Source organism: Staurois parvus, unplaced genomic scaffold (assembly GCF_062004578.1).
Source record: "Staurois parvus isolate SC_StPar_1 unplaced genomic scaffold, SC_StPar_1.0 ptg000049l, whole genome shotgun sequence".
Taxonomy (NCBI): Eukaryota; Metazoa; Chordata; class Amphibia; order Anura; family Ranidae; genus Staurois; species Staurois parvus.
This window is the reverse complement of record NW_028317845.1, coordinates 1296978-1324201: the sequence shown is the minus strand read 5'-3', so window position 1 is coordinate 1324201 and position 27224 is coordinate 1296978. Positions and strand designations below refer to the sequence as shown.

The following is a 27224-nucleotide window of genomic DNA, read 5'->3' as shown; positions in this document are numbered from 1 at the left end:
CCTGCCAGCAAACAGACTTAAAGGTTACTTGTATATTCAGTAAGAAAACAAAACGTTATACACACTAGGCAGACACAAGGCACCTAAATAAATTCCTGACATATCACAATATGCAGAAACAGTATAATTTATAAAAAAAATCCTTTTATTAATAAAAAGTGTTTGAACTCCAGTAAGTGACTTAAACTAGGATTAAATGATGTCATTAGTCTGCTGCAGACAGGAGGAGGCATTTCCTAAATCTCCTCTCCTGCAGTGATCAGATTGTAATACTGTAACTTTTGCAGCAAGTCAAAAGAGGAAATCTTTTCTAAACCTGTGCCAGACGTGTGAACGCAGCTAAGAACGCAGCTAAGAACTGTACAAGTGCCAGTATTTACTTTGGAAACTTAAAGTGTTACTAAATCCACAGCAGTAAAATCAGTCTGTATATGTAGTAAAGCATGCTTGTTATACTCAGTGTGGAACCTAAGGGGTTAATCCTCTGCAATGTGTAAAAAGGCTGTTTGATGCTTTCTTCTCTTCCCCTACTCTTGTTGAAATGACCACCTGATACAGACTGAACCCGTGGTCACATGCACATGCTCAGTTTGGTGTGTATTGCTAGATAGTTTTTTTTTTTCTTGGGAGAGTGCAGAGGTTTCACATCCTCCTAAAGCAGAAAGAAAACTCCTCCTACAAGCTTTAACCAGTGCTCTTAACAAGACTGCTCTAACTGCTGATGAGAAAAGGTATTTAGCAGTTTATATTTACTAAAATAATTGCATTTTCATGTTGTGTGTACTGTGGGAGACCAGATATAGTGAATGCAGGGTCCTGGGTTTAGTAACACTTTAACGGTGATACTTTGGAGCACTTAAACACGTGTGGTTACCAATGGAAAAATTGCTATAAACCTTTCACGAGGACACTTATTAGACAGTGCAAGGGACTGTAGACTGTGATGCTGACGTGATCACTTTCGATGTATATTTTATAGGTATATTTCTCATGATCACTGTTGTGATTTTTTTTTTTTGGCATTTTTTGTATCTCACACATATACACAGATTGTTGCATGTTATTTTAATCATAGATTTGGTGTAGGAGAAAGGGAGAGTGAAAGGATTGCTACACTGTTTCTTGTTTATATAATTTTGGATGATTAATTCATTTTACTGCTGATAGTTTACACTGGGGACAAAAGTGATAGGGCAGATTAATGATTTATTATTTGAAAAAAAAATGATCTGTAAGGCTAAATTTAGACTGCATCTAAATTGCCAAGCCTCTGAAAGCAATACGCATTCAGGTCATTTGCAGAGCTTTCCAACTCACTTGAATGGGTTACTTTCAGCAGGCTTACTGCCCGTCGAAAGTGACAGGTGTGATAATTTTTGCTACAGACACGAAGGCATGTAAACACCCCATCCACTGCCTTTGCAACTTGAGGGGTTGGTTTGAGGGGCACCAAGAACTTGGCTCAACCGTGCGTTTTTAAGGCTCCTCAACTGTAAGTCTAAACGAGGTTGAAGTGTTGCACTTACGCATGACTTAGCATGCATACACATAAAAAAAATATCCAATGCTAGCTCTTCGTAACCTCAGTACCCTACCAGAACTCTGTATGGATGCAATATTTCAACTTACCTAAAACATGTAGTAAATTTTCCAAATTATGATAAAAGAATTTATTACATACAAAACAGCACACATTCAAGAAACCTGTGATGGGAGAAGCCATTATGTAGCCTGCCATTGCTGATAGTGAAGACAGATCTCATAATCTGCATATACTGCATCCTCCTTTTCAGTGATTTAGAAACTTTTGGAGGCAGAAAATCAATATTATTGCTTGGAAAACAGTATTTCTCTCAGAAAAAGTCTGATTTGAATTATTTTAATTATTTTTGTAATTTATGTCAGGTACTTATATAGTGCTGTCAGTTTACACAGTGCTTTACATATATATATATATATATATATATATATATATATATATATATATATTGTACATTCACATCAGTTCCTAACCCTTAAGGGGTATACAATGTAAGGTCTCTAACATTCATACATACACATACTAGGGCCAGTTTAGACAGGATCCAATTAACCTACCAGCATGTCTTTGGAATGTGGGAGGAAACCCACACAGGCACAGGGAGAACATGCAAACTCCAGGCAGGTGGTGCTGTGGTTGAGATTTGAACCAACAACCCTAATACTGCCAGGCAGAAGTACTAACCATTTAGCTGCTGTGCTGCCCAACCATTGTGAATTATGCACTTATATTGTGGTTAGATGTGATTATTTAAATGTTTCAGTTTGTTAAGATAACTGCAGAGATGTAATATGTAGGGAAGCATCATGAAACCTTTTTTTTTACATTTGATTAGCAACTTTGATGCTTATGCATCTGAATAAATCCCACTTTTCTTGTTCTTTATTTATTGTTTTGTAACGTACTAAGCAATTCAATCAGCAAAGCAGACCTATAAATTGGTCCAACTGGGAATTAATTGTTATACATTGTAAGAAGAGTTATTTGTCTATCCGCAGGCTAACACTGATCCCAACATGACCTTACTGCAGTAATAGAAGTCTAGTAATCCTAATATTATCAAGAAAGAAAACCAGAGACTACAGTTGTTTTACTAGTGCATTCCTGGTATTTAAACTGCGTCATATTCCCTTTAATCCGGCTTAAGAGATATCTGGACTCTGAGTTCATTATTAAAATATGGTCTGATACTGTTTTCCATAAGCTTAAGTCTTAAGAAAAGTAATAAAAAGACAGCTATTCCGTCAGGTGACAGAACAGGTTGCTGAGAGCAACTAGATAGCCTTATGGTTTGCATAATAATAATAATTACAAAAATAAAGAAATTAATAAATGTACAAATTCATACTAGAGAACTACTTATAGGGGAACAAACTTGACTTGAAAAAAGTTTAACTATAAAGGCAAAGCAGTTTGGTATAGATACAGGTAGGTATATGACCACCCCAACCCCCCAGAACATAAAAACAGATATGCTGTGATGTAGAAAATAACTAAGAATCTTCAGTGTATAGTGATACCCAGTGCTTATTTAGCCTTAGCATGACTGTATTTAATGTAAGTGCCCTCCAAAAGTAGGCAACTCTTTTTGGTCCCAGGCTGAACTGAATCTACAGGCCACTTGAAGCAGCAGCCTGGACAGTGGGTTGGGGATATACAATTTACTCTAATTACATATTGTAGTGCTTTTCACATATTTTACCTATTTTGCATTATATGACATCTTCAGTGTCTTTCAGAAAAAATAGCCAAGTATCTATGAGATACTGTACTGGTCAAGTTAGGCCTGGAGCAAAGCAGTAGGCTTAAAGCTTGCCTCCTCACCTCCTTCACTCTTGGTGTGCTTTGTGTATAGATCTGTACAGTAATCCAGTGTGAAAGTTTGCCTTTGTGCAGGATCTTCCAGTAATAAATGTCGCAAATGTGCGCAACAGAGACTGACGCAGTCTGCCATTTTGTTAAGAGTAGCCATGTTATTCCCTCATTCTCCTTCCCCCTCCCTTCCTGAGAGGCACAGTGACAGATGTGTGTGTGTACTGTTTATGGGTCACTGGCTGGCCAAGGCCTCATTAGCTAGGTGCCGAGCTGTCTGTGAAAGCTGTATCCTTTCTCACCTAGGAAGAGATAGGACCAGCTTTCCCAAGAGAGCTGGAGTCTCACTGGCCAAAGTACCTGTGTAATTTCACGCCTCGTGAAAAGATAACGGAGCCTTCCCAGGAGTTCAAGGTATTCCCAAGAAGCCCACACCATGTAACATTTTTAAGAAATCAATTTTTCCCCTATGTCTCATATCTTGGAATATGAGAGACCAACATAAAAACCGGACATCTCATCGGATGGACGATGAGCAGGCGAACAGTTTGATGGGTCACTCGCCTTATCTCGGGCACACGGGAAGACAGAGAAATAGATCTCGTGAACCTACACGGTTACAATTTCATAATTCATATCTAAATAATCCCCAGGCTTGTCTGCATAATAATATACCCGCGGGTGGACTGTCGCTTGTGCAGATGGGAAGTTATGAACCAGAATATGAATTAGGAAAGATGTGGGCTCCAGTTTAGGGTTCCGCCCGACAATCCCTCCCTAAACAGAGGATTGGTCTTTTACTTCAGAACCATCACCTGCTGGGAAACTTTAAAGCAGGCTGTCAAGCCTAAGAGAAGTTAGTTGAAGACATCTCCAATTTTAACATCAATATACCACCTGGAGAGACCTGTGCCTTTCGCTCTGAAACGTGAAACGTGATCTGCTTACATCCAAGGCTTAATGGCAAGTAACTTAACCCTTTAACCTCTCCCTGTTATCTCTTGGCTGTGCTGTGCTGTTTTCTGTACATATACAGTCATGGCCGAAATTGTTGGCACCCTTGATATTTTTCCTGAAAATCAAGTATTTCACACAAAAAAGGTATTGCATTAACACATGTTTTGCTATACACATGTTTATTCCCTTTGTATGTATTGGAACAAATATAAAACAGAGGCAGAAAAGCAAATATGACATAATGTCACACAAAACCCCAAAAATGGGCTGGACAAAAGTATTGGCACCCTTAACTTAATATTTGGTTGCACACCCTTTGGAAAACATAACTGAAATCAGTCGCTTCCTATAACCATCAATAAGCTTCTGACACCTCTCACCCGGAATTTTGGACCACTCTTCCTTTGCAAACAGCTCCAGGTCTCTCTTATTGGAAGGACACCTTTTCCCAACAGCAATTTTAAGATCTCTCCACAGGTGTTCAATGGGATTTAGATCTGGGCTCATTGCTGGCCACTTCAGAACTCTCCAGCGCTTCTTTGCCATCCATTTCTGAGTGCTTTTTGACGTATGTTTGGGGTCATTGTCCTGCTGGAAGACCCAGGATCTTGGACGCAAACCCAGCTTTCTGACACTGGGCCCTACAGTGCGACCCAAAATCCTTTGGTAATCCTCAGATTTCATGATGCCTTGCACACAGTCAAGGCACCCAGTGCCAGAGGCAGCAAAACAACCCCAAAACATCATTGAACCTCCACCATATTTTACCGTAGGTACTGTGTTTTGTTCTTTGTAGGCCTCATTCCGTTTTCGGTAAACAGTAGAATGATGTGCTTTACCGAAAAGCTCTATCTTGGTCTCATCTGTCCACAAGACGTTTTCCCAGAAGGCTTTTGGCTTACTCAAGTACATTTTGGCAAACTGTAGTCTTGCTTTTTTATGTCTCTGTGTCAGCAGTGGGGTCCTCCTGGGTCTCCTGCCATAGCGTTTCATTTCATTTAAATGTCGACGGATAGTTCGCGCTGACACTGATGCTCCCTGAGCCTGCAGGACAGCTTGAATGTCTTTGGAACATGTTTGGGGCTGCTTATCCACCATCCGGACTATTCTGCGTTGCAATCTTTCATCAATTTTCCTCATCCGTCCACGACCAGGGAGATTAGCTACAGTGCCATGGGTTGCAAACTTCTTGATAATGTTGCGCACTGTGGACAAAGGCAAATCTAGTTCTCTGGAGATGGACTTGTAACCAGGGAGATTAGCTACAGTGCCATGGGTTGCAAACTTCTTGATAATGTTGCGCACTGTGGACAAAGGCAAATCTAGTTCTCTGGAGATGGACTTGTAACCTTGAGATTGTTGATATTTTGCCACAATTTTGGTTCTCAGGTCCTCAGACAGTTCTCGTCTCCTCTTTCTGTTGTCCATGCTTAGTGTGGCACAGACAGACACACAATGCAAAGGTTAAGTGAACGTCTCTCCTTTTTATCTGCTTTCAGGTGTGATTTCTATATTGCCCACACCTGTTACTTGCCCCAGGTGAGTTTACAGGAGCATCACATGCTTGTAACATTCTTATTTATCCGCAGTTGTGAAAGGGTGCCAATACTTTTGTCCAGCCCATTTTTGGAGGTTTGTGTGACATTATGTCGAATTTGCTTTCTTTCCTCCCTTTTTTTGTTTTGTCCCAATACACACAAAGGGAATAAACATGTGTATAGCAAAACATGTGTTAATGCAATACGTTTCGTGAGAAATACATGATTTCCTGGAGAAATATCAAGGGTGCCAACAATTTCGGCCATGACTGTATATATCTTAGTTACATCTTCTCTGTAAATAATTTTATTGCACCTGTTTGACCCTTTTAGTAATAAATCTTTCTTTCTGAAAGTTTTGAACTGTTTCTATAGCTCTTAATTGCAATTTACGAATCCCTGCCTTTAAAGAGATGCTACTGTTTGTTTTAACCCTCTGTATAACAGGCCTGTGTGATGACCGTGTTATGCAGTCGGTTAAATCAACCATTATAGTGTTATAGCGGAAAGCCGAGTTTCCTCTTTCTCTGATTAAAAAGGAGGTGGTGGTAGTGTGAATGGTTAATTGCCTAATTAACCTGACCCAGTAACAGGGTCTGACGCTGCAATCGTGACAATAAAGACCCGTCATATCTGTTGGTCTTGTCTCAGCCTGCATTGGATGTGTCTGCCGGGACCATCTACTCTCTGTACAGGTTATATACAGCACAGTGATGCTGTCACTGCTACTTTTACAAGGTAATAACGGGGTTTGCAAAGACATTGGTGCACACAAAGTAGATTTATATAATCTGTAGCTTTTGAATAATATATTTAAATTACCATTTTTGTGCCTGGAGTTTAGCTTTAATTGTAAAGCCTACAGGACTGTCATTTGGGGTGAATTGGTCAACTAAGAAGTTAAATTAGGAAACTGAAATGGTTAAATGGGGGCTGACACCTACCTGATTGGTAGTCAATTCCAGAAAAGGGGGGTAATTTTGGTAATATTTCCAGTGTAATGTTATTTATGTCATGGCAGCTGGAAGGGGCATGGGGTCTTTAAAGGCACTGTTATGAGTTAGGGTGCGATAGGGTTGGGGATCCATCTGAGGTATGGACCCCATTCTTACTATGTTTTTAGTTTAAATATTTGACTTGCAGTGTCTGCTATAATGGTCAAGAGACCTTCTCCAATGTGGTGTGGTATAACTGGAAGCCTTTGTTATGGATTGAAGACACAGATTTGATTTTTGTTCCTTGCAGATCTTCAAAGACCTTTTATCTCTTGTTTTAGAGAGTGTATTAGTATTAGTGATGTATAGTGGTTTTCACATTTTACGGTAAAAAGTCTGCTGTAGCCATTCAAGTCCACACAGTAAGTGTGGTGTTTTCTTTTAGGGGGGGGGATTAATGTGGGTGATAACTTTTGTTTATGTCTACTATCTCCACAATACCTTGGTCAAGTAAACCATGCTATTCCTCTTACGTTTTCCATACATGTCTCAGTATTTTTGGTATTTCCCATCCACACATTCAAGGCGGATGGGGAAATCATCTCTGCTGTGTTTTTGTATTCTGACAGTGAGACTCCCCTACTGTCAGAATGCATTGATCAATACTGCAGTCCATTTGCTGCATGTGCTGATCAAATGCTGACTTTCTAGCAAGACCATTCAACAGAAGCTGGTCTAACAACCAGCTTCTGTTGAACAGGGTGGGCTACACGTGGATCGAAATTTGGCTGCTTCCTGTTGAACCAAACAAATTTTGATCTTTGTATGGCCAGCTTTACTTTTCCATCCAACAGTACCTGTGTATGGAAGCTGCTGTGAGCACCTACTCTATTTCTATCTCACTCATGTCAGGGGTCTCTAGGAATCCATAGACAGCAGCTGCACAGACTCCTTGGTAAAATCCAGTTTACTTACTTTAGCTTTCTTCATCCCAGAAGGAGCAACAAAGAGTTTACAACAGCCTTTATGCATGCACAGTTCTTATGAACTGATGGAATGGCCATGGCAACTTTAAAGTGAAGCTCCAGTCTCCCCCCAAAAAATTAAAAGTCAGCAGCTACAAATACTGTACCTGCTGACTTTTAATATAAGGACACTTACCTGTCCTTGCCAAAGCTGATTCTTCAATTGGCTTAGGGTGCAGGAGCTGGCATCTTGGGTAAGGGAAACCGGCAGTGAAGCCTTCCAGCTTCACAGCTGGTTTCCTACTGCGCATGCGTTGTGTGACTGGTCTCAAAGTCTTCTGGTACCTGTGTGTGTCTTAGAAGGCTGTGGGGGAGGGAAGAGGGGCCAAAAGATCACAGTGGTGATCTCTACTTGTTTCTCCGCATGGGTCTTTAGGAAGCTACAACTTCCTGAAGACGCCATGCGGCGAAACATGTAAATGCTAGTTTTACAGTCATCATATCCTGTCTACTAGTGACATCACTTCCGATTCTGGGGATGGGAACGCACACCGAGATCCAGGAAGAGGAGCAGTGGTGCTAACCTGCTTTATGTGTTAGTGCCGAGGTACTGGGTACCATCATTTGTAAGTGCAATATTTTATCTTGTTTTTATTCATGACGTTCAATAAATATTACACTATGAGATACCTTTTTCATGATCCATGCTTGATGGTTGTGGAAAGTGGCTGAGGCTTTTTAAAGACACTGTAGAGCTAAAGAGGTTGGAACAAGTGAGCTGTACTTATGTGGCTGGGATAACAAGCACTATATAACCTTCCTTTTAACTAAGGTGGTCATGCATCTGCTGTAAGTGCATTGGATTGGCACAGGTGGTGGAGCACTTATAAGAATAATCAGGCTCAGGTCATAGTACGTTCACTGAATTGGTGTTGGTTTTTGGCACAATAAAAACCGTTTTTCAAATTTGATGGACCTTGTTTCATATTGCAGTATTATTGATATATTATGAGTTAATGACTAGCATATTTTTAGGGACAGCACCCTCTTGATGTTTTTATAAGTCGTACCCCATGTTTTTCAATGATAATCATTCATATATGTGTGAGTTAAAGTTTCAGCAACTTCAAAGTAGTTGATGCACAACTTTGGTCTGATTTCATGCAACTTGAGGGCCATAAACCTCAATGTTAACCCTCAAACGTTGCATGAAAGTCATACCTGAATGTTTTACATGCAACAGTAGTAGCACAGTGGGTCTGACTTTGCAGAGGGACAAGTCAAATCCAAGTCGCACTCGCTTAAAGTTGTGTCAAAGTTGTGCAACTTTTGAGTCGAACAAGTGTGAATGGAGTCTTTCTCTATAATTTCTCAGGGACAGTTAGTCAGAAAGCACTATATGCAATATACCAGCATGGCAATCAGGGAACTAATATTTTAAAAGGAGAGGTTAGCAATTGCAGCCTACATACTTCTCCCATGGCAAGTGCACTTTGAAGTAAATCAGAAAAGGCTCTGATAAAAGCAGGCATTTTCTGACTCATCTGTACACTATTTAAAGCTGAACTTCAAACGTGTAACAAGTACACAGAAGAATGCAGCTCTGTATTCATTACTACATAATTAAAGTAGAATTATAGGCAATTGTTTTTTTCTTTTTGAATCGAGCATGGGTGAGTCATAACCCCTGTGAGATTTTTTTTCGCCATCTGTATCCCATTGCAGGGATTTCCCACCACTCCCTGTCCCATAGCCAAACAGGAAGTGAGAGGAAATCCCTGAAAATAAAGGGAATTCTATGGGGACCCCAGGTCACCAAAACTAGTGTTCCCATTGGAAGATTTCCATTCTATTACTTTTCTGGGGGCAACCCAAAATTTGGGATTTTCTTTTACTTACACTTTCAACGATAATGGTAAACAGGACAAATAGAGAGGGTGAATCTCGCTAACAGAGGCACAGACAGCAATAAAAACTGACAGGTGTTCCAATCCCTCTGCAATTCTAAAAAAAAATTTGCCTTTAGTAATACTTTAAATATATTATTTTATGCGAGTGGTGTAAGTACCTGAATTTGACTCGGTGTCAACCTCTGGCACTGCCAGATTGCTAGAATGAGAAGCAGCACAAGAAGCCTATCCATTGTGCTGCAGAGTTTATGTTAGAAAACAGCATCCTGACAGGAGGTTGAGAGCAGCATGACCAAGAGAGGAGTTCATCAGCCTTCTGCTTCCCCTTTCACTACCCAGGCACGGACTAGGGGAGGGACAAGACCTGTAAGTATTACTATACTGTTCCTGCAGTTCCAGGACTAGCATTGGGTACATGATCCTGGAAATGTCTGTTTTCATCAAACCTTTCTCACACATCTATTTTGCTTTGTGATAGATTCTGTTTTAAAAACTTAGAACATAAAAGTAATTTACCCATCCTCCTCTCCTCTTCAGCCACGTGACCAGGGTTGTTCGTATAAACTCTCCCACACAGTCCACGATGGTGAGAACAAGGGCAGGCTGAGAATGCTTCACACAGTCCATTGCAAGGCCTGCCGCTACTGCATATAATGAGGCTACTTTCCCCCATGTAATACCTGTAAAAGTAGAGAGAAACATTTCATATAATCAGTACAAAGTCTACAGCTTTAAAGGAAACCTGCAGTGAGGAAGCGGGAAGTATATTTTATAAATATTAGTTCCCTGGCTGTCAAGGTGATCTAATAGCTCTATTACTTATCTAGCCACTGACTCAGAATAAGTATGCATACCAGTATTGTTCTGATCTACATGCTTGTTCCATGTCGGTGCCTTAAAGTTGAAGTAAAGTCGATTTTTAAATTTTTTACCTACAGGTAAACCTTTAATAAGGCTTACCTGTAGGTACCGTAAATATCTCCTAAATGTGCACTGTTTAGGAGATATTTACTTTTGTAGCTCTGGTTATTTCACAGTGCGTGCCGCCCATTGAGAGAGCTATGCTGCTGCCGAGACTCCCACGCGCATGTGCGGGAGTGACATCATCGGCGGCTCACCCAAACGGCCGCAGCCAATGAACCCGGAAGGAAGACCAGGTGAAGATGGAAGCCTTGGGGAGCCAAGACAGCGCTCCACTGGAGGGTTTCGTTTTCAGGTAAGTCTTTCATAATGTGCGTGTGATGCACACTAGTATGTTATGCAGGGAGAAGATTTTTTGTTTTTTTTGTTCTTTGTGCAGTTTACTACTTCTTTAAAGTACTGAAACCAGTGACAGCTAAACAATTAGCATTTTTCCATCACTGTCAGCAATGGCAACCTCCTAATTCCTACCTGTACAGCTTACTCTAAAGCTACGCAAGAAAGCTAATTTAAAAATGCCAATCAGAAGCTGTTCTATTCAACTTAAAATTCTGGTGCTGAAACCAAAAATTCAAAATGCACTTGGCCGAAAACCGAAATGCGCAGTTTTTAAAAATGAATATATATTTTTTTGAAAAAAATACACTGATTAAAAAAAAAACAATATATATCCCAATTTTACAGCAAGTAAATAGATACCCAACATGTCACGCTTTAAAATTGAGCACGCTTGTGGAATGGCGTGAAACTGTGGTACTTAAAAATCTCCATGGGTGATGCTTTTAAAAGTTCTACAGGTTAGCAGTATAAAGTTACAGAGGAGTTCTAGTGCTAGAATTATTGCTCTTGCTCTGACGTTCGTGGCGATACCTCACGTGTGTGGATTGAACACCATTTACATATGTGGGCATGGCCTACATATGCGTTCACCATTACGTGCGAGCATGGGGGGACGGGGGCACTTTAAACTTTTTTAAAATAATGTATTAAATGTTTTGGTTTTTTGTTTGCACTATTCCTTTAAAAAAATCTAATTACTTTTATTCTTATCACAAGGAATGCATACATCCCTTGTGATAGAAATAATTAATGACAGGTCCTCTTTATGAAGAGATATGGGGTCAATAAGACCCCACATCTGTCCTCTGCAATGTAAAGCATTGGATAAAAAAAAAAGCATTGATATAGTGCTTTATAAAAAAAAACAACAAATGACCGGAACGGGAAGTGACATTGCTCCTCCAAGGATATAGAGTGGCGGCCATCTTTCCTGCACTCATCTCTATGCCCAATGCCGGGATCGATGGTAAGAGATACAGAGATTTATATGGCGAGTGCAGATGTAGCCTCTCTATATACTATTATTGGTCATGAGGATGCTATGAACTCGGTTGGTTGAGGCCTCAGACAATATAGTAATTTATCATGGACACAGAGAAAATATTTATTGGAGTGTTTGGACTTCTGTCTTAATCATAATTACTTTTGGCATAGCAATACTTATTATAAGCAAATTAAAGGGGTTGCAATGGGAGCAAGATTTTCTCCCATTGTAGCAAATATATTCATGGCCCACTGGGAAGATAAGGTTATCTATCATAATTACACAGAAGAATTAAAACTATATAAAAGATTTATTGATGATGTTCTGATTATTTGGGAGGGAAGTCTTGATACATTATTGGTATTTATGAATAAACTAAATAATAATAATAAACTTAATATGAATATTAAGTTTACCTGGGAGTATAGTAACAAAGAGATAGATTTTTTGGATCTTAATATCAGAAATGACAAAGGAAAGTTTTTAACTAAAACGTTTTTTAAAAAGGTGGAAGGAATGGTTACATTCCATTAGGAAGTTGCCATCACCCAGTTTGGCTCTATAATATTCCCAAAGGTCAATTTGTTAGAATTAGGCGTAATTGCACTTTGAAGGAGGATTACCTTGAACAGGCAAATAAATTGTGAGTACGCTTTATGGATAAAGGGTATCCAGAAGAAATTATTAACAATAGAATTGAAGAATCAGGGAATACGGATAGGTCAACTCTGCTTCAAGATAAAAATAAAGATGAAGAATTTGGGGAAAAGTTAGCGGTTGTACTAGATTTTAATATCCATCATAAAAAAGTAGAAAAGATTTTTATAAAACATTAGAATATTTTAAAATCGGATCCTGTTTTACATAATGTTTTGTCTGATTATCCCAGGTTTATATACAGAAAGGCGCCTACTATTAGATCCAAAGTAGTTAAAAATGTACTAGACCCGCCTATTAAAAATAAAGTTGTCACATTCCTGGATAATAAGGGGTTTTTCCCATGTAAAAATTGTTATGCATGTTTGGCTACAAAAGGACAGAATAGTAAACAGAAAAAGTTCATAGCGAATGCTACTGGTAAAGAATATGAAGTCAAGGATTTTATATGTTGTAGAACAGAGGGAGTGGTTTATTGCCTTGAATGTGATTGTGGCCTACAGTATATAGGAAGAACTAAGAGGCTTTTGTGGAAAAGGTTAAGGGAACACATACAGAATATCAGAAAAGGATTTCCAAAGCATAGTGTTTCAAAACATTTTGCTATATATAATAATAAGAATCCCCTAACATTGAAATTTTGGAGCATTGAAAAATATAAACGGCAATGGAGGGGCAGTAACAAGGTTAGATCCCTCAGTAAAGCCGAGTCGAGATGGCTATACCATATGGGTACACAGGTCCCCAAAGATTTAAATGTTGAGTTTGACCTTAATTGTTTTATTAGTGATTTTTAATTGGCTATTTTAGTTTGATAACTTTTATTGGCATTTTAGTATATTTATTATTATATTATTAAATATTAAATTTTAAATATTCTATAATATTTTAGTAGTGATCTGTGAGGAATTTATAAGATTGTAAATGTATGGGTATAAACCAGGGTCCTCCTGCGCTTAAAAGGAAGTGTAACCTCACTTGAAGCTGCCAACACTCAAAACTGATACCTAAACAGTGTTAAATGATTCACAAATAGTGCAGCCCTCACTCAAAAATAATAATATTAAATACTAAACCACTGGGTGTGAATAAATACACTCAAAAGTGCAAAGATATTACAATAAAGTGCCAAAATGAAACAATGAAAATAAGTAATTAAATTAAATATATAGTGCCACTATAAATAAAGTGACTCATAAACCGTGTATACACACAAAGAATGATGTAGACCCCTTTGAAAAAAGGGGATAACCAAAAGCGATTAGGTGCCAGATAAGTGTCCACACTTTAAAACACTCAAATAATCAAAAAAGTCCATACAGCAAACAATATGTGATGGATGCGTTCATGCAATGTGCAATGGTGCTTTGTAATTCCGTGACCGTGTCAAAACACTTTTTCTATTGCGGCTAAAATGCCTCCTCACCTCCTCCCGGTGACCCCCAGGGGCCAAACAGCTTTCAGTATCACCCTGGATCCTTTACCATAAGGGCTGGTAACAATCCTCATGCAGTGGATCTCCTAAAGGGCTCCCGTTGCCCCAGACAGGAAGTTTATGTCAAGCAGTTCTCCCTCCTCACCGATGTATGGGTGTACTGCATGTGTATGGGACTTCCTGGGTATACCGAGATGGGCACCAACGCCGGAAGTGCGTCACCGCGCACCAGAAGCTGCGTATTAGCGTACCTATGCATTACGTCACAGACTGCTCGTGACTTCCTCGGGGTATACTGCATGAGTGGGTATTATTAGGTTTTAGTATTCATTCCTGGTATTATATATGTGTACGTAATGGGATAGTGGTTTTAGTTATTAATGATTAATTTATTTTATTTTTATTTATTTTTTTCATTTTATTTAGATTTATTTTATTTAATTGTATATATATTCTTATGGTATTAATAAAGATTGCATTTTGCACATTTAAGGTTTTAAATACTGACCAATTATCTATATTTTCATATGGTCACATATGTATATGGTTTGACCATTCACTCGTTTTTACCTTCTTGATTAAGACCATTGTTGTCTGATAATTATTAGCAATAGAGCTTAAAATCCACAGGAACATGGCTGACGGTGGATAGACTACAATAAAATGGCCGCCGACCATATTAATTAGATGACCGATTATCCTCATGTGTGAGATCGGCAATTAGGTTTCCTTTAAATAGGTGAGCTACGCACCACTGGCGATATCCTGATGAAGTCACGTGGTATAGTGACGCAATACGTAGATACGCAGTGACACAGCTTCTGGTCCGTGGTGACGCACATCCAGCCTGGGCACCATCTTGGCACACCCAGATGAGTCCTAACCCATGCAGTACACCCATGCATGAGGTTTTTGCTGTATATTGCTGATATTTGAGCTTTACTGAGTGGGCATTTCTATCTATTAAAGAGGCTGATTTATACAATAATACTGCACTATGAAGGATCTTTTTTTCACTCGACATGGTTCATGGTGAGTGATATATTTAGCTGGTGCACCTATCCTGAGAGGTCTTGAGTACTGATCACTTACCTGAGAAGGGATCCACAGGAGGAGTACTGAGTATACCAACCATTACTGGAGAAATATCTAGGAATGATCCTGGAGGCTTAGTGGCCCTTTGGGTCACAGATTGAAGGTGAGGGGGCATTTTAGCCACAAGAGGATAAGTGTGCTGACACCATCACAGAAACTGTCACTTTTTATCACTCTGCATGAGTTAGGCTACGTTCACACTAGCGTTATGTGCAGGCGGCAGACAGGCGTTTGGGAAGCGTTTGTACCGCTTCCCAAACGCCTCTGCCAATTCTGCACATTACAGCACATGGTGTTGTTCTAACGGGAGCATTTGCGTCGCGTCGCGGCAAAACGGATGCCTCTGGTCGAGTCAGGAGGCGTTGAAGCCTCCTATTCTCGTCTATGGTGCCGCTCCGCAAACGCCCGGCCGGCGTTTGCGGTGCGGTTGCAATGCGGTTGCGGGGCGTTTGCGGAGCGGTAACACCACTCAAACTGCATTATAGGCATTTGTGGGGCGGTATTAACGCTCGGCAAACGCCTAGCAACCGACGCTAAGCCGCGCATGCGGCGTTTGCGGAGCGTTTGCCGAGCGTTAAAAAACGCTCAGCAAATGCCGGGCCAACGCTTGCCAAACGCTATAGGGGCGTTTGGCAAGCGTTGGTAAAACAGCCAAGTGTGAACGAGCCCTTATTGTTGCTTGGAGCACTAATTTGGAGGATCTATGAACTTTAATTTTCAATGGAATGTTATTTGAAATTATATATTTGAGTTAAGTTGGTCACTTTTCTTTATTCACTGGTCACTTTAAGTGTGGTATATGCATTACATGTATGGGGGGTTTGTTTTTATGTATTGATACACATGTTGATTGGTTCATAAGGCACAGGTCCTGACGTTTTTATCAGGACTGTAGGTCACTAATTATTTGAACACTTGCATTAGGAGCACATTGTGGCACTTTATCCATGTATTTGTTTATATATATTTAGTGTGTTGTATCACTTCATTAAGTCACATGTATGGATTATTTACATGATCTGATGTTGGGATAGTATTGTAGTAGCGCTGTACTATATTAATAATTATTTTCTCAGGTAAGGCTGAGAACTACCGAGCGGCAGCAGGCGGGCAGCTGCGAGGGGTGGGATTTTTTCGGCACCTGTATCGGTGTTTTTTTTCATTTCGGCCGACGGCCGAAAGAGGTGTTTTTGGCCGAAACATTTCGCCACCGAAATTTCAGTGCATCCCTAGTCTCATCTGGAACCAATCTGTAATATAAAGTGCCGGTTACTTCCATCCTAAAAAAAAGTCAATACTGCGGAACATTGCACCTTATATTTGTATTTTTGAAGACTCATTGCTCCCAGAGCAATAGCGTTGTTGCTGGTCTGTGAATTGATCAGCATATAGCTCTAGTGAGTCACCCAATTTTATTTGGTGGTGGATTGCACTTGGTGGTTTCAAATTTACATTTTGGGACTTTGGACTTTTACATATTAATTATTTGAACACTTGATTTATTTATTCATTTTTGAAATGTTTTGTTTGATTTTATATTGATGTATGCACAGTTTTTTGGAGTTTTGTGTCTTGAGCGCATTCCTATAGTTGAATTTATTTGACCAAGATGATATAACATTTTTGGGTTGGAGTTGCTGCTGTATTAATTAAGGATGTGGCGCTTTTCTAAACAACATTTTACATCCCTAGTCTCGACCTTCTTAAATTGTATGTCAGTGCAATACATGAACATTTCCCCTATGTATCACACCTTTAAAAATTCTGCAAGTACAGAAAGAAATGCCTGTTACTCTGACGAAACTTTTGGTTCCATATGAAGAAGGTAAATATTTTTTCTGTCCCTCTGGGGAGATTTCTTTTTACTTGCCAGTACTGTAAAATGCACGATGAAAGCAGGTATGTGACAGGTTCACTAACTATTAATTAAACAGGAATTTCAGCTTGATTTTTTTTAAAGTCGGCGGCTACGAATACCATCTAAAAATCAGGTACTTACCAGTGCCTGGGGTCCAGCGTTGTCAGGAAGTTATTTTTACCACTGCAGGTCGCCGGTGCCGCCATCTTGGACAACGGAAACTGGCTATGGCTTCATAAGAAACCACAGCAGGCTTCCCACTCCGCATGCGTAAGCTCATGTAACGCATTGTGAATGGTCCTGAGCATGTAACGTGCTTAGCCAATTGAAAAAAAAAAAGTCTAAAAAGTAGTAGGGGTTGTACATTCTGTATACTCCTCCTCCCCCCCCTTTCTCTCTTCTCTCTCCTTTCTGCTCCCTACCCCTCTTTTTCTTTATCTACCTATCTTTGACCTTTTGTGCCCCCTTCCTCTTTACTTCTGGTATAAACCTATTATGTTGCAGAAGTCTCCTTCAACCACATACAGCCAAGATTATGTATGCATTTGTGATGGTGTTGCTGTACCATGATAAATAGCTTTATTGATTTGTACATGTCTGCTTTCCTTTTTAACATGAACTGGCAGAATAGCCTTTTTATAAGCCACTGTGAGATTGTAATGATGTTTTTGGCATGTATCTGTGCTGTTGCACATGTACGGTATATCTAACATGCAATTTTTTTTCAATCAATACATTTTTCTACTTGTTAAAAAAAAAAAAGTAGTAATGTCTCTTCTTGAACTTAAGCGCTACGTACATTATGCCCTTTAATGACAGGAACTATTATGTAGACTAGCAAAAGCATACCTCTTCGGGCACAAGAAGGAAAATGGTGATAAAATACATTTAGTATTGGAAGACTTTTCAGAGAACAGGGGTCTCAGCAATGCAATAGACAGGTGCCCTTTGTAGGCCCATATGAGAATGTATAAAAAGCGATAGTTCATTATACGTGGTATATATTGTAAAGTACATGTAGGAGGCCAGATATTATGATGCTTTATACACAGTCTATAGTGTATAGCAGCCATTTCTCAATCTTTTGCTAAAACCAATTAATTGGAGGCCACTGGGGAAAATGCCTCTTATATTGAAGGTCAGTGGAAAGAATGCCCCCCTGTGAGTGGTGGTCAGAATGCCACACTTACATACATATAAAAATATAATTGGTGTCATGCTGCTGACTCTACAAAAAAAAAGTAAAAAAAGTATTTTATTTCTTCAAAACTCTTTATAAAGTGCACTTTAAAGGCATAAATACTGTACAGGGACATGATTAAAAATTCATTCGAAAATGCACTGAAAACCAATTAATCCGTTCCGGAGGTAAAAAAAAAAAAAAGTAAAAAAAGTCTTATCTGTTCAAAACTCTTTATAAAGTGCACTTTAAAGGCATAAATACTGTAAATGCATTAAAAAACAATTAATCTGTTCCGGAGGTCAGAAAACAGTAAAAAAAAGTCTTATCTGTTCAAAACTCTTTATAAAGTGCACTTTAAGGGCATAAATTCTGTACAGGGACATGATTAAAAAACATTTGTAAATTAGAAAAAGGTAAAAAAAAGACTTATCTGTTCAAAACTCTTTATAAAGTGCACTTTATAGGCACGGGGCCGGCACTATAAACACTTCATATTTTGAAAAAAATTTGTAAACTGAGGCAATATTTTCAATGGATTTTCATTTGTAACCGAGGAGTTCATGAACCGAGGTACACCTGTACAGTTTAGCAGCTCTGACTGGTGTTTACTCCAAACATGAATTAATTTACATATTTATACAAAAAATGTTTTGCCTTTAGTTATGCTTGAAGTGCTGTTGTATGGTGTGTGCCTCTGCGGACATCACTTCCTATGTGTGTACTTTCTACGCACTCAGCAGACTCCTGCTGGGGCACAGTTACCTTAGCAGCTAAGGGAACTAACAAATGTCTTTACATAACATGTTCTCTGAATGTCAAAAGCAAGGACTCTGTAGCTTGCCGCTGTGCTTGTACTGCAGATCACAGTCTCTGATAATGGAATTTAAGAGGCAATTATGTTTACTAGTCTTGTACCAATTATGTGAAATGACATGAATCAAGTCACATGGTCAGGTTCCCATAACACTATTCCTGATTAAACATAAACCAATTTTAAAAATGTCCATTTTTCTGATTAGTGAACTGCTACATACACAAGCTAGCTTCAGTTGTGACAAATTCTTTTTAAAATGTCAAGAGAAAAAAAGCCTAAAAAAAAGCAGAATCAGCGCTCAAGTCTGTGAGCATCCCAGGAACACAGTAACAGTCACTCGCTGAGGTGCAGCCCTCTAAAGATCGGGGAATCTTGATATTACTGGAAGAAAACAAAAAATGGGCGCACTCTCCTCATGCATTACCATGATAAAAAGGAATTTATTAAAAATGACAAAAGTATCCTGGTAGATCACAAGCTTAATAATGGCATGCAATGCCAAGCTGCGGTTTCTAAAGCGAGCAAAATCCTCTCTTGTACTAAAAGAGGTATAGACTCCAGAGAGAGAGATATCATATTACCCCTGTACAAATCATTAGTAACACCTCATCTGGAATATGCAGTTCAGTTTTGGGCACCAATTCACAAAAAGAACATTGGGGAACTGGAGAAAGTACAGAGAAGGGCAACCAAACTGATAAGAGGCATGGAGGAGCTCAGCTATGAGGAAAGATTAGAGCAACTGAATTTATTCTCTCTTGAGAAGAGGAGATTAAGGGGGGATATGATCAACATGTATAAATACATCAGTGGTTCATATAGTGAACTCGGTATGGAGCTATTCACCCTGAGGTCATCACAGAGGACAAGGGGGTACTCTTTACATCTGGAGGAAAAGAAATTTAATCTCCAAGCACGGAAAGGTTTCTTCACAGTAAGAGCTGTGAAAATGTAGAAAAGGACTCCCTCAAGAGTTGGTTCTGGCCAGCTCAGTGGATTGCTTTACAAAAGGCCTGGATTCTTTCTTAGATACACAGAATATAACTGGATATAACATTTATAGGTAAAGTTGTTCTAGGGAATATCCGATTGCCTCAGGAAGGAATTTATTTCCCTGCAAGAGCAAATTGTATCATGCTTTGCTGGGAGTTTTTTTGCCTTCCTCTGGATCAACTGTGGATATAGGATTATAACCTTTTTTTTGTTTTGTTTTTTTATGGTTGAACTGGATGGACTTTTGCCTTTTTTCAGCCAGACTAACTATGTAACTATGTAACTATATACTCACAAACCAAGAGTCAAGTGAACAAACAATGAACCAATGTGATAGTCCCAGCATACGGTAGTCTTGCGACAGGGTATTCAAATGCGTTTCGTGATACGTACGCCCGTCTTCAGAGCTAAAACAACTAGACATATTGCAAACCTATATAGGGGAGTAGGATGAGATAAGAGGCCAATTGAGCAGATCTTGGTTTGTGAGTATATACTTTTGTCATTTTGAATAAATTCCTTTTTATCATGGTAATGCACGAGGAGAGTGCGCCCCTTTTTTGTTTTCTTCCAGTAAATTCTTTTTAAAGCCTGACTAAAGTCACAGGAATAAATATGCAGATAGACAGATAGAGCAACGTCCATTTTCACAGCTTTACCTTCCTTCTCCTTTTATAGCAGATGTTCTTGGACTCTAAATAGGACTGTGCAGCACAAAAGCCACCAGAGTTAGGCAGGCCATAGATTATGGATTTTTCTTTCCTGCCAACATGGGTTGATGAGGAAATCCGTCCCACGAAGCTATTGTGTTCTCCTGGTGGGGGAAGAGGGGCTCAGGGAGCTGTCCCTGCCGGGAGAACAATGATTACTGCTAGTGGCTATAGCCGCTGGCATTAATAATCACGTGCTAAAAAATCCGACATGCTGGTTGTACCCAAGTCAATCGATCGATCGAGTTGGGTACAATCAGCCTGCCCATAGATGGATCGAATCTTGGCTGGTCCCTGCTGAACTGGCTGAGATTAGATCCACCTATGGCTGGCTTTAGACCCAGTGTACTCAGTAACATACCTGGACTGTTAAACTGTCACAGCCCCTCTAATCTTCTGCAATACAAGTTTGTGTGAGGACACTTGTGAAGGGGTGTGGCAGATACTCAGCTATGTCAGCACAGAGCACTGCAGTGTGAGGACTGCATTTTACGGAATTTCCAAACAAAAAATCATTTACAAATTATAACATATTGGGTTGCAAGACTAAAAAATAGAAATTAAAAGTGTGAGACTTCAATTGGGCTTTAAGCCTTGTAGTAATAAAGTCCACCACCATGCATACTGTGAACTGGAGATGACCTAGTAAGACAAAGCAGTGACAACACAGGCAGCTGAAAAAATCAGAAAGGGTGAAGTCTTCATTGAACTTAAAAGAAAACAAGCACAGGAGTAGATTTAATGGCTTTGCACCCTAGTTGGCCTTGCCAACATTTCTCCACTTCACTAAGCTGACCCTGTTTATGAGAATATAAAAACAAACTATAACCATCCTGCTCCCCTATATAGGCTTCAAAGATGTCTAGTTGTTTCAGCTCTGAGGAAGGGAGCTCATCTCCCGAAAAGCGTTAGCATACCCTGTCACAAGACCACCATTTGCTGGGACTGTCATATTGGTTCCTTGCTTTTATTTATGACTCTTGGTTTGTGTGTATACGCTTTTGTCATCTTCAATAAATTCTTTTTTATCACAGTAATGCATGAGGAGAGTGCGCCCTTTTTGCTTTTTTTCCAGTATTATCAAGATTCCCGAATCTTTAGAGGGCTACACCTCAGCGAGTGACTGGTACTGTGTACCTAGGACGTGTATGGACCTGAGCGCTGGTTTTGCTTTTCTTTCACGTGTAACCTATAACCAAGGCCTGGAAGATTCCCAGACTCTGCCTTCCCACAGCCAAAAACAGGGTCAATCAGGCTATCATACATGAAAATAAATTGAGGCCACACTGCAAGATAGGATTCCCAAGTACACTAAATTATGGCAGGCCTGGACAGACAAATACTTTCCACCCGGCTTTGACTCTTCTCTTCTTGAACCTTTAAGTGGATTTATTTTTTTTTTAAAAATGGGCCTTCAGGGGCTAAACTATTATGCACTCGAAATTAGCACATTATGGAGGGCTCATCTTGTCAAACGATGCCCCTCCAGCGATGCACTGTCAGTTCTCCCGCTGATCATGGGCACTTCTATCTTCTCCAGGTCTTCCTTCTGGATTTCCAGGACACTTGAATGGCCAGGCCACAATGATGTCACATGATCACGACAGAGTGGTGTCATAAATGTATGCTTCAGTGTACATTACGGCTGACAGGCAGGGAGAAGCAGTTTTGAAAGAAGAAACTTCTTTTTACAATCTAACACTTGCCATTAACCACAAAACCCCATGGAGATTCATCCACTGCTCTAAACGCCGGGATTCCCACTCACACCTGCCTCTACCCACAGCATTGCCATTCCTTACCTTAGATACACCCTGGGTAATTTGATTTACAGGTACAAACACTTGTGTCCTTATGTCAAGTTTTTTCTCAGGCGTGACATGTTCAGTGTACGTCCGTTTGTACACAGACATTGTGGAACAACAGAGCAAAGATGGGCTCTTGTGGATGGCACCTGTCAAACCCCAGACGGGGAGGAAACGTTTATAGCAGTGCCTAACAGACTGGACGTTCATACTTTATATTATGCCATGTCATAAATGCTATGAATATGAGAAACTATGTGGATTTTTTGCAAAATATGTAATTACCTTTCTGTACCTTCAATACTGCATAAGTCAAACTGTAAACCTGTCTATGTACTCATAAAAAATAAATCTGAACCACAAGAATGTAAGTGTGCTGTAATAGCTTGTACTGAGTATATGAATCTGTTTATATACATAAGTGCTGTTCAGTGTTTTTATTTGTATGCTGCTCACCTATAGAACATCTCTCTGTACTGTGTGTAATGACTTTAGTCTTTGTTATACCTGCTGAGAATATCTCTGAGGCAACCGCCAGGAAAGCTTCAGACAGAACGGTCTCTGAAGTCAGGGAGATGTTCAGCTGTCGGGCAATGTTCCTGTATACAGCTGGTCTCATGTACTCCAGCTCATCCCCTGCAATGCAGCAACATCAGGAAAACCATTGTTAGCTCAACTCACATGAAGGTAAATCAGCTTTATTTAGGAGAAAACAAAACCGTACAACAATGATGATTTGTTCAAGTTGTGTGCAATATAACAAATCATATCTAACGGCTACCATTACAGCTTATTACATAGTCTGGCAGAAAAAAAGACAAAAGTCCATCTAGTTAAACCATAAAAAAACAAAAACTTATAATCCTACACCCACAGTTGATCCAGAGGAAGGGGAAAAAAACAGCATTGCATGGTCCAATTTGCTCCTGCAGAGGAAAAAATTCCTTCCTGATCCCCCAAGAGGCAATCGGATATTCCCTGGATCAACTTTACCTATATATGTTAGTGTCCAGTTATATTATATGTGTCTAGGAAAAAATCCAGGTGTTTTTTTTAAAGAAATCGATGGAGCAGGCCAGAGCCAACTCTTGAGGGAGTCCATTCCACATTTTCACAGCTCTTACTGTGAAGAAACCTTTCTGTATTTGGAGATTAAATTTATTTTCCTCCAGCCATAAAGAGTGACTCCTTGTCCTCTGTGATGACCTCAGGGTGAATAACTGTACACCGAGTTCACTATATGAACCACTGATATATTTATTCCAGATGAGGTCTTACTAATGATTTGTACAGGGGCAGAATGATATCTCTCTCTCTGGAGTCTATTCCTCTTTTAATACAAGAGCGGATTTTGCTCGCTTTAGAAACCGCAGCTTGGCATTGCATGCTTGTGATCTACCAAAACTCCCAGATCCTTCTCCACCATTGACCCCCCCCCAGTTGTGCTCCCCCTAGTATGTATGATGCATGCATATTCTTATCCCCCAAGTGCATAACCTTACATTTATCAACATTAAACCTCATTTGCCACATAGTTGCCCAATTAAACAGTGCATTGAGGTCGGCCTGTAAATTGAAGACATCCTGTAAGGACGTTATTCCACTGCACAGCTTGGTGTGATCTGCAAAGACTGAAATGGTATTTTTAATCCCAGACCCTATATTGTTTATAAATGTATTAAAAAGTAAGGGTCCCAACACTGAACCTTGGGGTACACCACTGACAACCCTAGACCATTCAGAGTATGAATCATTAACCACTACTCTCTGATTACAATCTTTTAGCCAGTTTTCTATCATGAATCCATGCTGTCTGTTGCTTAAAATATTTTTTTGCAGCAAGAACTCATCTACAGTATGTGGTCTTTTATTAAACTCTCCAGTATCCTCCCAACTATAGAAGTTAAACTAACAGGTCTATAATTAGTTATTAGTAGAAAAGAGCTTGAGTGTTCTCCAAACTCAACTCAGAGGGGTTATCATACTGCAGATACAGTGAAGCACAATACTACATCACTTTGTACATAAGATAGCAACTTTAGCAGAAATATTCGACCGATTTGAAATGTGTACTAAGGATGAGATGGGGGGGGGGGGGCATGGAAGTACTTATTATTATTATTACATCGAGTTTATATAGCGCCAAAGGGTTTGCTCAGCGCTGTACAATAGAGGGGGGGACAATATATGGCACAGTACAACAATAACAAACAACGTACGAGGGGTAAGAGGGCCCTACTCTTTCGAGCTTACAATCTAGGAGGAAGGGGGTAATGGTACAGTAGGAAGTGGCTGAGGGGAATGAGGGGTGGGAGGAAAGAGGGAGAATGGCCATTAGGTGAGGGTGGGGTAGGCTTTCCTGAAGAGATGGGTTTTGAGGGAGCGCCTGAATGAAGGTGATGGAGCTGAGTTTGGAGGAGAATCAAGCTCATTTCTATTTACAAGTCATGGCATCTTATTTTCTAAATGGTTATAAGAATATCAGCACATTGATGAATACAGTACTTCCATGTCCTCATCTCATCCTTAGGTACACTTTTCAGGCTGGATAAATGTTTCTGTTTAAATTTCTGCAACATACTAACCCCCTCTGAGTTGAGTTTGGAGGACACTCATGCTCATCTCTACTAATGAGCTGTAACGGTAGACTAATATTTGCAATTGTTCCAGTTGTTAGATAGAATTCTATCATGTAATCAGTATAAATCTTACAAATGACGTTGAAGATTGAAGCCTGAGTAAAAAGAAAAGAACATCCACTGAGAACCCTAGTGAACTGAAATCTGTGTGGTAGTTATGGGTTTCTACATATTGTCCTCTGTTACTGTTCTTTGCTCTTATGTTAGAACCTCCGTGAAATTGCACCCACTGTCTGTAGCTCCTATTAAGAAGATTGTTTCTCACTTTTTGCTCTGTTGACTGCCATCACCAAGATAGGAAGTGAAAGGAAATCCAACATTTAGGATTGTCATTGAAAGAGGAGTTGAGATGAAACCTCCTTCAGGGGACATCAGTTTTGGTGATAGTTGACAAATTTCAAAGGCATTTCCCCACACTTTGGGAAGATTTCCTCTCATCTCCTCTTGTGTCTCTAAGAAAAGAATGAGGACAGATTTCCCAATGGGGATATCTGAGACCAATAAAAGCCCAAAAGAGTTTCTATTTCAGTAATTTCTAATTAGGAAAACGTAAGATACAAAGAAATGTTAAATGGTACAATAACACTGAAAAAATTGTTCTTGTTCAAGTATAAACTCAAACGCAGTTACTACTTATTTAGTGACTATTACATAAAGAATTCTAAACAATTTTTAACAAATAAATGTAATTTATTATTTCTTGAGAAGAAGCGATTTAAGGAGGGATGGGATCATCAATACATAAGTGGTCTATATAGTGAACTTCGTGTTGAGCTATTCACTTTCAGGTCATTACAGTGGAAAACAGCACTCCTTTTCTCTGACAGAAAAGAGATTAGCCTCCACATATGGAAAGGCTTCTTCTTGGTTAGAGCTGTAAAACTGTGTAATAAAGAACTCCAGTAAGTCTGGCCAGCCCAGTAGAGTGTTTAAACACTTTGTTTGAATGAACAAAAAACCTGGATATTAACATTTCTAGGTAATAACACATTCTGGGGGATCAGGAAGGAATTTATTTTCCTCTGCTAGGATTGTTTTTGCCTTCCTCTGGATTGGTACAGAATGTTGTATATGGAGGTTTTTATTTTTTTTTCTAATGGTTGAACTAGGTGTACTAGTTTTTATTTTTTTTTTCAACCTAATCAACTATGTAATTACTTAACAAATAAATGTTTGATTAATTCACCCAAGAAATACAATATTCTTCTGACTAGAACAAAGTGGCCTCAGAAGCAGAAATTTACCATTACATTTGACTTTCCCCACTTTATCCAAAACTAGAAAACATTTTTTAATAGAGTTCCTCTTTGAATGAATGAACTTGAATGTTCTCCTATTATGAACTAAATAGAAAAGAATTAGAAATCCATTAATCTGATCTTCGGTGTATAATTCAGCCCCCTGATCATTCTCCTAAAAAATATGCAAGGTTTCTTTACAGCTTTGCAGCAGACTTTCATATAAATCACTTTATTGAATAAACATTTCTATTTAGCATGTGACAATCAATTCTAGTGCCTGTAACTTAATCCAGCAACAGCAGACCATGTTATGTGAGGGCTTCCTTCCAACCTTGAAGGGGCTCTGTAAAAGTAATTTCTCACATCCTGCACATTTATCACCATCCTGACAGCTGTTGGCAAACAAACCACTTGTCACTCAGTTTTATATATTATCTCTTAACAGCATAGCATAGCTGTTCTATTGATCATCTTATTTATACTCTGTATAATATTTAACGTGTTTAATGAGCAATTGTTTTTCTTTTACAGAAGTTTTTTATTGCATTTTCAAAAATGAGCATTTGTTTTTATGTATCCATGGAATGTATCCCCTCCTTTCAAGAAAATCTGAAAACAGGGAAAAAAAATCTTCAGCATAGTAACTAGTAATATTACTTTTTCTGAACTATACATCAAGTAGCTTTTTCCTCCCTAGCCTTTAAGTGTTACTAAACCCACAACAGTAAAATCAGCCTGTATATGCAGTAAAGCATGCCTGTTATACTCACTATGGAACCTAATGGGTTAATCCTCTGCATTGTGTAAAATGGCTGCTCCTTTCTTCTCTGCCCCTCCTCTTGTTAAAATGACCACCTGATACAGACTAAATCCATAGTCACATGCACATGCT

The 27224-nt window shown here is 39.3% G+C and overlaps 1 protein-coding gene across 2 annotated transcripts in view; it reads right to left on the bottom strand.

Annotated features, from left to right (window-relative positions):
- Window positions 1-27224, bottom strand: part of BOK (BCL2 family apoptosis regulator BOK) — a 57262-nt gene that overhangs the window by 2737 nt on the left and 27301 nt on the right. For both annotated transcript variants that reach the window (XM_089665663.1, XM_089665657.1), the window contains 2 exons: window positions 22960-23088; window positions 10174-10337 (listed from right to left, as the gene is read on the bottom strand). In XM_089665663.1, coding sequence (XP_089521789.1) covers window positions 10174-10337; window positions 22960-23088 — 293 coding nt within the window. The remainder of the gene's footprint in view (window positions 1-10173; window positions 10338-22959; window positions 23089-27224) is intronic.